General features: G+C 42.9%; 1 protein-coding gene across 3 annotated transcripts in view; it reads right to left on the reverse strand.

Moving 5' to 3' along the window:
- NPC1 (NPC intracellular cholesterol transporter 1) overlaps positions 1-3,654 on the reverse strand; it is a 44,986-nt gene extending 41,332 nt beyond the window's left edge. For 2 of the 3 annotated variants that reach the window (XM_035125434.3, XM_088676281.1), the window contains exon 1: positions 3,207-3,654. In XM_035125434.3, coding sequence (XP_034981325.3) covers positions 3,207-3,308 — 102 coding nt within the window. In that variant the 5' untranslated portion in view covers positions 3,309-3,654. The remainder of the gene's footprint in view (positions 1-3,206) is intronic. The other variant, XM_088676282.1, reaches the window with a different exon arrangement.
- Positions 3,655-12,754: the final 9,100 nt, after the last annotated feature.

The following is a 12,754-nucleotide window of genomic DNA, read 5'->3' on the forward strand; positions in this document are numbered from 1 at the left end:
TTTTGCAATGTTTTTCTATGTGAAAGCTCCCAGCTAGTACAAAAGAAGCACATTCGGAATAAAGGTTATATCTTAACACTTGCAGGGAGCTTCTTTTAAGGCAGAGGAACATTCCAAATGATCTCCATCTGCAACTTGAAGTGGTGCACTCTTTTACTTCATTTTGCAGAAAAGGGCCCTGTTGATCACTAAGCTCCCAACCCATTTAAACACCTACTGTAGTATGAACAAGGAAAAGCTGTGCTCAATACAGGTACCACTACCGGTATTTCTAAACACTGTATACTCCACACATTTATAATTGTTTTTAAATAATTCAATAAAGTCTGGATTTTTGGGGGGGGGGGATAATGGTGGCCAAATATGCATAGTTTAATTCTTTCTGACTGCCTGCCCTAATTTTAAAGTTCTCGTGACCTACCGCATCCCTTTGCTCCTCCATGCCACCGAAGCAAAACTCTTAACCAGAACTACCTGAAGCAGAACAGATACCTAGGTCAGCTGCTGTTAAAGCAGAAGTCTTACCCAGATGGGTAAGACTTTTGCTTTAAATAATTCAATAAAGTCTGGATTTTTTTGGGGGGGGGAGGATAATGGTGGCCAAATATGCATAGCTTAATTCTTTCTTATAAGAAAAGATAAAGGACATATGACAAAGAACAGTGTATGTACTGTCTCAATGACATAATGTGCCCCAGTAGCAGTAGGTAAATCTCACATCTCTCACACAGAACTCCAAAGGAGCACTAAGGCATGTGAGCAGTTTGTTGAAACTGCTTATATTCATTATGAACTCTATGGGCAACCGCAAGCCAGTTCCACCTCTTCCTTCCATGCAGACCTCAAGCAAAGCCTACAGCAGCAACGATCAATAGGAAACCAGCTGCTATTCTGTAGAGTTGCCACTTTCTCTACCTCTGGGCTCCTGTGCCTCTTAGATATGACAGAGAGGAATACAACAATGGTAGAAATAACCAGCATGCAGATACAGTAATATGGAAAGCTGCATCTATTACTCCAATGTCTGCCATCCAGCATTCAATGACACATATGCTCAACTATGTCTACACTCTTAATGGTTAGTGTCCTACCCAAGAACCAAAAGAAAATATTAGGCACAACAAATGTTTATCAGTAAAGAAAATACAGGAAGTTATCTGTGCTATGTCAGAAGACTATCATCAGGTATTCAAGACACAAGAGAAGAGCAACAAACAAAGAGCTGTGACTGCTCTTAGCACAACTCTTGTGAAACAAGTGCACTGAGTACTTCTGCATTCATTGTGTCAATGCAGATCATATCCAAACAATCTATCACTGCCAGGTGTGTTAGATGTGAGTCTCTCAGACTTTCAATTTTAAATAAGGCCTAGATTCCTTGGGAGTGGAACCGAGAATGAGATTCTCAGGACTCAACAACCACTGAGGAGTCCAGTCAGCCGAAACAATGGGTTATGGATGTCTAACTTCACTTAGACAACAACAGCCGTGTTGGTCTGAGTCGAAGCAAAATAAAAAAATTCCTTCAGTAGCACCTTAAAGACCAACTAAGTTTTTATTTTGGTATGAGCTTTCGTGTGCATGCACACTTCTTCAGATACACTTGAAAACATTTTCAAACATTTTTTTTATTTCACTTCACTGCATTGCATTTATTTGGCGGCAGTATAGAACAGTAGTTACTACACAGAACACACATGACTTGCTTTTAAATTTATAGCATCAACAAAAGTTTTGACTGCAGGTTAGAAGTATTTAATACATTTATGAATAACAGCAGGTTTGCAAATAAGTACTGGACTTGCATCAAGCCATTTATTATTATATTATGTATGTCACCTAGTTGCTTGACTAATAATGTCTGGCAAATTATCTGACCCAGGTGACTTCTCAGTCTTGCTTGCACAATAATGTTACTACAGTATTCAGACAATTGGTCATTTATGCTGGATTCACCCAGCCATTTTTTCCTCTGCAAGATGATTTAACACCATTTTAATGACAAAATGGACTTTTCATCACCGAATATTCACAATGTTTTTTTACGGCTAGATTTTGCTATTTTACCATGGTGTACCCTGGGGTCTCAAATTTCAGTGACGCCCTGTGCTACACCAAAATTGGGTGCCCCTCCGCCTTTTCCACTCCATACTATTTGCCACACCCCTGATGGCTCCCTTCAGGTTTTGCACTCAATGTGCTCCCCTAAAACTACCTGTGGGTTTTAGATGTCAACATTCTTACAGCAGAACAGGCTCACTCCAGTCTCCCTCCTTTGCTCCCCTATATGCTTGGAACTGCCTCCCAGAATGCCTATGTGATGCCACCACTTACCTTGCATCAAAGTTTAGATTGCAAGCTCTCGGGATCAAAGCCTGTCCTCTTTTACACTGTGAAGTACCACGCATACCACTTGTGCAAGATAAACAAAACCTGAAACGAACTGTAGGCTGCAATCCACAAGGGCCAATAATCTACAATACTGTACACCAATTTCTCTATGCAACAGGCTCAAGCACTTCCCAAGGAAGGATGGAAATTGCCTTACACTGGGGGGGGGGGGTAGGTAATCAGTACTCAATATATCCCTGGGGCCCCCAGCAGCTCCAGCCGACATAGGTCAGGAGTGTTTATGGCACGGCAATGTTTGAAGGCTGCAAGTTCCCCGCCCCTGACCCGGCTCTGAAGATGTACGCTTACTTTTATAATTAAGCGTTTGACATAGACAGCAACGACTGACTGACTGCCCTAATTTTAAAGTTCTCGTGACCTACCGCATCCCTTTGCTCCTCCATGCCACCGAAGCAAAACTCTTAACCAGAACTATCTGAAGCAGAACAGATACCTAGGCCAGCTGCTGTTAAAGCAGAAGTCTTACCCAGATGGATCTGGGAGCAAGTCCGACAAAACTCAACAGGAGTTACTTTCGAGTAAAACAGCATTTTGCCTAGAATTGCACCTACCCACCTCCACCCCGGGGTATATTTTCTTACTACTGCTGCTAAGGTCAGAACCCACCAAACCCCTAAGCATTCACCTCAACCCCCACACCAAAACAAAAACCTTTTCTCATTACATATTAATCAGGGACCTTTAAAGAAGTCTGTGAGCGGTCTTCCTCTACCCCAAAATGTACCCACCACACACACACACAGCCCCACGTCAGCTTTATACTCCTCCTCCCTGAAGGCACCCTCTCCACTCACCCGGCAGGGCAGAAGCGCCAGCAAGAAGACGGCGACGGCGACCCTGAGGCCGCACAGCCCGCAGCAGCCGCCTTGGCCGCCTGGCCCAGCGCGGCTCCCCATTCCCCGAGGAGCCTCCCGCTCGATTAGCTGTAGGGCTTCGGCAACCTGCGAAGTCGCTGGGCGGCCAACGTAGTCAAGGCGGGAACTGCGACTGAGGCGCTTGGCTCGGCGGTCCCGCCCCTTCCTTCCTCCCTCCGTCCCTTCTCCTCGTTCTCCTCCTCCGCGAGGGGCGGCGCTGAGATCTGAGGCGATGTCGGAACTCGGAAGGCCGCTTCGCCCGGCGCCAACCGAAGCGGTCGGCGTCGCCTCAGCTCCGCCTTAGGCCTAGTCCAAGTTGGCCGCCTTTTCCTGTGAGGCGGAGCTGCTGCCCCGTCACGCCACCTGCGCGCGCGCCCGCCCGCCCGCCCAAAAAACACGCCCGGCTGCCCCAGGAGTAACCGGTTTCTCTAGTGCCGCTGACTCAAGTTTGTTGCCGTCCCTGAACGGGTTAGGCCACAATCCAAGCTATGTACGCTTTACTTGGGAGTAAGGCTTTTTAACTCGGTGGGGCCTGCTTCTGCGCTGACGCGCCCAGCAGGGATTCCTGTTTCGCCTTTTGGAATTTTAGCTCCCAAACATGTTTACTCCCAAAACAATCCTGCTGTAATCTGTAGGCTTTCCCTCCTGGCAAATGTCCTTGGGGATTGCGCCAGTTTTTCTTCGATTGCTCCAAGGTTGGTTTTATGGCCCTCTCCGTTTCAGGTCCCTGTTTCCAGCCTGCAACCTCCAACAGAAAGTGAGCGGTGAGAGATTTTGCCGTCACTGGACAGGCAAGGAAGCGTTTCAAAAGCCATTTTGCACATGTTCAGTGAGACTCTTTGAAAGTCCTTTCTTCCGAAGAACTCTGCACGTGCTCAGAGGCACTAAATCTAAACATTGCTAACTTTTTTTAACAAAAGATGCTATGCTTTAATAGATCTCATATATCTTATTAATGCTTAATTGTTTATAATGCCTCTTTATTAGCTACAGGTAGGTTGGTCTGACGTAGTCGAAACAAAATAAAAAAAAATCCTTCCAGCAGCACCTTAAAGACCAACTAAGTTTATTATTTGGTATGAGCTTTTTTAGCTGTAAGCCACCTTGAGACCTTCAGGGGAAAAGGTGGGATATAAATAAATATAATATTAATTGGTATCTGAAGAAGTGTGCATGCACACAAAAGCTTATAGCAGAACAAACTTAGTTGGTCTATCTTCTTCTTTGGCGATCACTCGTATCCGAGTAAGATTGTCTTCCATAAACACGGTTTTAACAATGGGTCCGTAAGTGACTATGGAGGCCAATTCTGGATCCACACGTCCTTTCACAGTGGGGACATTGGTTTCCGGGCAGGAGTTGATCACGGTGTGGATTTGCCAAGTGTGCCTTCCTCTTAGCACGTTTCTCCCTTGCATCCTGTGTTCGAGCGTCTTCAAAGTCCATGACACCTTTGGGAAAGGCTGTTCTCCAACTGGAGCGCTCACAGGCCAGTGTTTCCCAGTTGTCACTCACTGGATCATCACCTTGTCGTGGTGAGTGGGCTTGCATGTTCCCATGACCGTTGTTAGCGAAGCTGTCAGGAATCTCATACTCCCAGCAGGGTCACCCAAGGTGGTAAGGTAAAAGGGAAGGAACTAGACAAAGAATGATCCAATAAGTCCTCAACGGCAGAACAGTTGGTCTATAAGGTGCTACTGGACAATTATTTTTATTTTATTCCAACTGTGCCAGACCAATACTGCTATCTACCTGAATCTATAATATGAATTATAACTCCTCTATTAAAGGTTGCCAAATGTCCTTTTAAAAAGTAGTATCCCGTTGATCAGCCCAATTCAGACCTGTATCATTGAAAACAACCAAACTTTTGTTTTATTCTGGGACTTCTATGCTAACAGTAGCTTTTGATCATGGTTGCTAATCGTGTGGTGTGCTTGAGGGACCAACACTGCAATGAGTCAAACTATCTTATTTTTATAACAAGTCTGTTAACAATGGGTGTGTTTGTCATAAAGCTGTGCTTCTGTGCTTTACTTAAAATGCGTCATTTCTTGAGGAGCCTAGATTTATTTCTTCTCAATGTGTTTACGTGTCTGCCCCATACTGTGTATCTTTGTGGGTGAGGCTCCCACTGAACATAAAAGTAACTGGATCAATGGCTGTGGATCTCCTCATTCACATTTTTCAGCATCTCTTGATAAGGAAGCGATAAGACAGTGGCTGCCAATACACGTCTTTAAATCTGGCATGCAAATCACCAAGCATCCTCCCAGGTAAATGTGCATAGGACTGTGCACATTCCTCTTCATAAAAGTACTTCAGCTAATTACGGTACTCCCATTGTGGTAAATCATGTTTTATCAGCCATTGTGATAGTATGGATTTTGGATTTTACTAGAGTTAACAGCATGGATAAATTCAGCCCAATATGTTGTTTCTGTGGGTGTAAAATGTCTCTGTGCATATTGCTGACATGAGGTGGCCTGACAAGTGTTGTAATTGTTAGAACTGGGTGACCAAAGCTTCTAATCTATAAACTTGTTTGTAATCTGACTCAGGAGTGGAGGAATGAGTAACCAGGAGAGAATATCTGTGTCCCATCAGCGGTTCCTATGGGAACCAAAATGTTTTGCAACTTCCCTTAGAGCCAGCTGGTGGTGAAAATATGAACTGCTGAAAAGGTAGATGAGGGTTGATTGTGATTTTGTTTTTGTTTTAGACAACAAAAAATACATTAACAAGGAACCAAAATCATCCATTTTAAGATATTCTACACAGAATAGAAGAATGCAGCCCGCAGTCATCCAAATGAAACCACTGTCAATTATGCTGCACAGACTTCATTGGGAACCATACCACGAGTCAGTCAGCTATGACTAATTTTCATGTTTAGATGACTTGCAGGATGGCCGGATGATAAACCACTGTCAGTTACACCCTTTTTATTTTCTTTTTTTTGGAAAAATCTCATTCAGCAGCTTCCTTTGGTCCAGTTTCTTTCATGATTTGTAAATCACTTTCTTTTATGATTCATAAGCAAGTTTTCATTTTTAATTACCAAATGTATGCAACAGAAGCATAATATAACATTCTAAACTAGAGTTTAATAATATTATTAATGCAGTTTAATAATATTTACATAATACCATTAAAATAGGAGAATACAGCTCTCAAACTTACTTAAAAGACCGAAGAGTGGGATGCTTACTCTAGGGAATTCCCGCTTGGGTGAATTATTTGTGAGTAGAATAGATGTGTTTTCAAGTACCGGTACAGTATATGCACCAGTTTACTACGGTACATGAAACCACTAGCTGAGATGCTTATTTGCAGGTAGATCAGCTTGGAGGTAGGTATGTTGGGATACTGCAGCAAACAACAGGTGGGGCACATAGCTCTTAGCTTGGTGTTTAAAGTGCAAATTAGGGCACTTCTGCAAGCCACATATGTACAGTATTCACAAGGAAGAAAGTGACTCAGGCTACTAAGGGAGGGTGTTTCCCACTGGTGGTTCCCGATTTGTAGAATCAGCTGCATTTATTTCCCTTATTATCAACTTCCAGGAGGCATTAAAAAACTTTCCTGTTTAGCAGACATTTGATGGCTGAAATATACTGTTCCTGACAACTTTGAAATTGTTAACTGTGAGAATATATAGTGGTTTTTAGATTTTTAAATTTGTATTACAGTATTTTATGATTAGTGTTTTTACCACCCTGCTTTCCTTTGTGAGATTTAAGTTTAATAAATAATAAAACATACTGTATTGTGTTTTTAATATTTGGTTGGAAGCTGCCCAGAGTGGCTGGGGAAACCCAGCCAGATGGGCAGGGTATAAATAAATTATTATTATTATTATTATTATTAGTCATCAATCCAGATATTTCAAGGAAGATTGCAGGATACTTTTCAAGATACCGAGTTTCTCATAATGGAAATACAGAAGTGGATGAATACCAGAAGTGGGTTGGATGAATACCAACCCAAGTTTCAAGTTTAGGATGAATTTTCAAAATACCGGTAGAGTGGCTGTTAACAGAAGTAGGTGTTAGTATAAATCAGGGAACTGCCCTATTCAAATGAAGTTTCTGTTAGATTCATATTCAGTCTGCATACTAAATGCCTCTCAGCGTCTGAATATAAAAAAGCAAAGACAAGCTAAGCATTATTTTAATTTTAATTATTACATGGGAAAGTAATCTGAGGAAAGAAACTGAATTGCACATAATTTAGCAAAGACACAGCAATATGCAAAGGCATGAGAAAAATAATACTGAAATGGGAAAATATTCTGGAGCAAGTTCCTATCTCTGTACACTATCATGTATCGCTAAGAGAAACAGCTACATTTGCATCATCTTTGGTTAGATTGTCATAAGCGGAATCCAACTGCTGTTCAAACACTGCAACATTTTGACAGTATCCTCTCATTTCCATTGGCAGTGTTTAAAGGCAGGGAGATGTGGGTGCTTCCACACTTGAGGTGGAATTCAGTGTTGTGCTTGGACAAATGTTCTGTCTCCACAAGTATGACAGAACAATGCCCCCTCTTTCCCCCCTGTGCACTGCATTGGGGTTCTCCTGATCCCATCCACCCCAAGGCAATTTCAGGGGGGGTGGGAAAAGCAAGTTGAAGTCCTTATCCAGGGCTTCTGCTGGCCAGCGTTGTTACCAGTAGGTGAATCCTGCCCTATGTATTTACTCTGGAATTGCCACTCTTGGTTAACTCACTTTTTACAGGGAAGCTGCATGATATCGTCATCAAATAATTTTGCTGCTCTTTCCTCCCTGATGCATGCTTCTTCTATCTTGTCTCAAACCTTAGAAAAAACCGGACAGCATTATTTTTTTATTGGTATTTTCCTTCCTCTACTAACATGGCTATGTCATGCCCACTAGCATGCATGGAGCATAGCTGGATGTATGTACGCACACATGGGCGTACCCAGGATCAAAACGGGGGGGGGCATGCCAGCCATGCCACCCCCAGCCACCCGATTGGCTGGCTATGACATGGCTGGGATCCCCCAGGAGGCGTGGTCAATGTCCACGCCCCCCAGAGGGGAGGGGGCCGTTTCCAGCCATTGCCGAGGCGGCACACGGAGCCACCCGTGTTTGCGCTTCTGCCTTGCCTGCTCCTTTACCGGCAGCGGTGATTAAAACGAGGCAGCAGCAGCGAAGCTGCCTCCGTCGAGGGAAACCTGGACCTGGGCTAACTTCAACCCACACTCCTTCAAGTCACAGAGAGCACAGCACAGAAAGTGTTGCCCCACAATGCTCCGCGGCACCTCATTTGCATACATTCCCTCGACGGAGGCAGCTTCACTGCCGCTGCTGCCGTTTTGCTTCAGCCGAGCAGGCCAAGGTAGAGCACAGCTGGCAGCGTCCTTGCCTGTCATGCCGTGCTCTCCAGCTGCCCGCCGTGCCTGGCCCTGCCTGGCAGGGCACCGGACCATGGCGGCTGGTATAGTTAAGACGGCCCTGCCCGCTGTGGCAAGATCGTGTACCCGACTGAGAAGGTGAACTGCCTTGACAACAGCTTCCCCCCTTTTTTTGCTTCTGGGGGGCAGCTGCCCCCCTGCCCCGCACTGGGTACGCCCATGTACGCCCATACAATCTTCTATCTCAGGCATCCCCAAACTTCGGCCCTCCAGATGTTTTGGACTACAATTCCCATCTTCCCCGACCATTGGTCCTGTTAGCTAGGGATCATGGGAGTTGTAGGCCAAAACATCTGGAGGGCCGCAGTTTGGGGATGCCTGCTCTATCTCCACAACTATAGAAGTCAATTGCAATTCTGCACATAGCTTACAGTGAAAAGAGACATGTCTGGGTAGAGAGAGCAAGAAGTGGCCAGTCTGGAATCAATTTACACTTTAAGTCAGCGTTTCTCAACCGCTGTTCCGCGGCACACTAGTATGCCGCGAGACGCTGGCTGGTGTGCTGCGACGTGCGGCGACGAGAAGGGCGATTTGCATTGTCACGTGCCTGGCGGCCGCCAATAACCAACGCTGACCCGCCGGAAAGCAATATTTCTCCTCCTCTTTCCGAAAGCTCAGTGCAAACGAGCCTGGCGGCCGCCAATATACAACACTGACCCGCCGGAAAGCAATACTTGGCAAGTGTTTCTTACAGTCATAATTATAATATAGGGCGGCACAGAGTTAAATTTTTTAACTTTTTTAATGGTGGTGTGCCTCGTGATTTTTTTCACGGAACAAGTGTGCCGTGGCCCAAAAAAGGTTGAGAAACACTGCTTTAAGTCACTGGAAGGAAATGTGATTATGATAGTAAGCACAGCTCAATCCAAGTTCATGTAATGTTGAACTACACAAAATTTATTGTAGAACTATAAAATTATATCTTCCTTTAATTCAAGCATTATAGGTCAGATGTTTTAAATGAATCATTTGTATATTGCAAAAAAAATACTAAAGGTTGTCACAAAAGGAATGAAGCTCCAGATTTTGTAATATAATTTAAGGCTTCACAGGTATTCCATAAGACTGACTACAACACCATCTTAACTAGCTACACTTACATCAAAACATGATACTATAACCAGGGTTCTTTTTAACCAAGCAACATTCTATATCGGACATACCAGTAAATATGTTTTAGCTGTTTTGTATTTTATGGGTTTGTAAGCCACTTTGAGACATTTTCTATATAAAGCAATGGATAAATGCAACAAATAACACTATACCAGAAATAACGTCATAGAAATACTTTGGTAATCAGCATAAGTTGTATTCTCAAACCATGATGTAACAGTAGACAAATCTTCCTTCCAAACCAGTGTTAAGCATTGGCATACCTGCTGGCTGGGGAAATAAAATCTGATATTTTCAGCAATCCTGGCACCCTCACCACCCCTGGCAAAATCCCAAAGGTAAATGGGAGGGCAAGAGGCGTTAATTCAGCAGCTTTTAAAGGAGAATGAACCCAGACACAAACATAAGCAAAACAAAACCCCATAACATTAAACTATGTATCACAGTATTAATGGTAAGTCACACAAGCAGCTTGCTAAGTGCTAAGCATAGTGCTCCAAAACACTTTTTAAAAACCACCATCAACAGCATATTATTAGAAAAGTGCATTCTGTGTTTGCAGTTCATTAGAGCCCTGCTTCACCACTTCTTTCCCTTCCTCCTATAGATCAGACTTTTTGTTTTGCAATAGCTATGATCCTTGAAGTCTACAGCATACGTCAAAATGACTCAATAATGTTGAGCAACAGCAAAGTGGGTCTTTTAAACATTATTATTTACCAAGGTAACAGTGAAATATTCCAGCTGAATTTTGAGCCTGCCGCCTTTGCAAATGGTATGCCTATTTATTTCCCTTAGCACTGAAAATATGTCCACTCTGACACAAGCAACTGAGTAGCATGACTTCTAACAAATTAGAGAAGCACACAAGACCCTCAATGGTTGGCACCTACAGTAGTTATAACTAGCAAGAAGTGGCATATTAACATAGCAGTTCACAGGGAAAGGATTATAACTAAGAAGTTATAATACATATGTAATAAACAGAGTCTCTTTATATTGATAGCTGGGATAATGTTTCAGTCATATTGCACCTGGAGTTATCAACGCACCTGTTATCAATCCTGACTATGCTAGAAAAATAGGCTGTTGCAAATTATCAGACAAGGTTTTTTTTAAGCACCACTTATTGATAAATACTAAAGATGATTTATTTATGCTGTGTATGTTTCTAGCACCTGTATGGTAGACTCTCATGCCTAAAATATGTTGCAGGCTTGGTGACCGTCTCTACTAATTCTTTCAACTGACCCAGATAGAGAAATGAATCAGTCCAGTACAAAGCTATTGATGGTTAATAGCTTTAACAGCTAAACTTTATAATAGTGTATACTTTTATGTAGGCTAGGTACACATTACCAGTTTAAAATGCAGCAAGATTGTTTTCCCTGCTGCATTTCAAGTTGCTTTTGTTTGGTGTCGTACACACCAGTCAGGTTTGATGTGTTCCTAAGTCACCCGCTGTGTATCCACACAAATGGGCAGAGAGGACACAGTGAACAATCTCTTTGGAACTCCTATTCATGGAAGTAATCATCTGCACGCATGCAATGGCTTTCTCAACTGCATACACCTCAGCTGAACTGCGAAGTGACTGTACCTTAAGTTTTCAGCTTGGATGGAAGATGGTTCAAGGAAAACACATTAAATAGCGGGATTTCTCAATAAACTTCAGGATAGATATGAATTGTGGCTAATGTTGTGTGTACACGGCTTTAAAAAACCAGCAATGGGGATGCAGAGCAAACAGTAATGTGTACACAGTCCTGAACCGCTTAAAGGTTTGTTGTTTTTTTGTAGAAGTGCTCTGTAAATTTTGTTAGCTAACCAACTAGAATGTCGCTGTTCAGAGATAGCATGCCACTGAATACCAATGGTGGACAACAGCTGCTGTCACGTGTGTTTCTAGGATAAATTTGGCTGGCCAGTGTTGGAAAAAGGACACTATGTGGGCTAGATGGACCAGTGGTTTGATCCAACAAATATACTCTTAACTGTATTCTTTTACAGAGTAATAGGCTTTCACTACTCACTTTGTTCTTGGGATGTTCCAAAGGACTAACAGGAACACATAGGGTTGGCTTCAATGTACTGCTAGTTTCACTCGGAACAATGGGGCTTTGCCCTCTCTCCTTCCCTGCATGCCCCCAAGCCTGCTCTGGGATTCCCTATGCCTCCAGAGCAGATTTGGGGGCGAGGAGAGAGAGTTTTGCTTGTTCACAACAACTTAGTTGAATCCCAGCCACAGACCTTTATTCCATCCTATACAGTAGTAGCGTACTTCCCTCCCCCTAACAGTCAGTTAAAGTATCATAGAAATCCTGAACACCTGCAGCAATTTTAAATAATTAGTATGTGAAATAAAATTTATCGTTTTGCCTGCTTTAAGTATCTCATCCCAGAATGAAAGCAAAACTCTTCAAAAATTGATTTAAATTGCATAGAACATGTGTTTGCTAGCCTTTCCTGCATGGTTGGGCTTCCTAGCGTATTGTTGTGCTTGCTCAACGTTGTTCCAAAAACCTTCTGGGATCCAATAGTAGACAAACCAGTTGAGTAAGGGCTTAACCATGCATTATGCTTTTCTTAGATTTAGGAAAACTTAATATGCATTGTAAACCATACTTGGATAAATAATATGAAGGGCAATATACAAACAGATGCAAAGCTCCATGAGATAGGCATTAGATAGAGAGAGAGAGATGATAGATACTATAGATAGATAGATGATAGATAGATAGATAGATAGACAGACAGACAGACAGACAGACAGACAGACAGACAGACAGACAGACAGACAGCATCTCTATATAGATGGGTCTTGAATAAATAAATGGAAAGCATCATTAAGTAGGCAATAATAAATCTGTCTAGAGATCACCACTCGATACTAATGTGTGTAGGAAGAATATAATTTATGAAGTGGGCCTT

The sequence above is a fragment of the Zootoca vivipara genome, chromosome 8 (assembly GCF_965207765.1).
Source record: "Zootoca vivipara chromosome 8, rZooViv2.hap1.1, whole genome shotgun sequence".
Classification (NCBI taxonomy): Eukaryota; Metazoa; Chordata; class Lepidosauria; order Squamata; family Lacertidae; genus Zootoca; species Zootoca vivipara.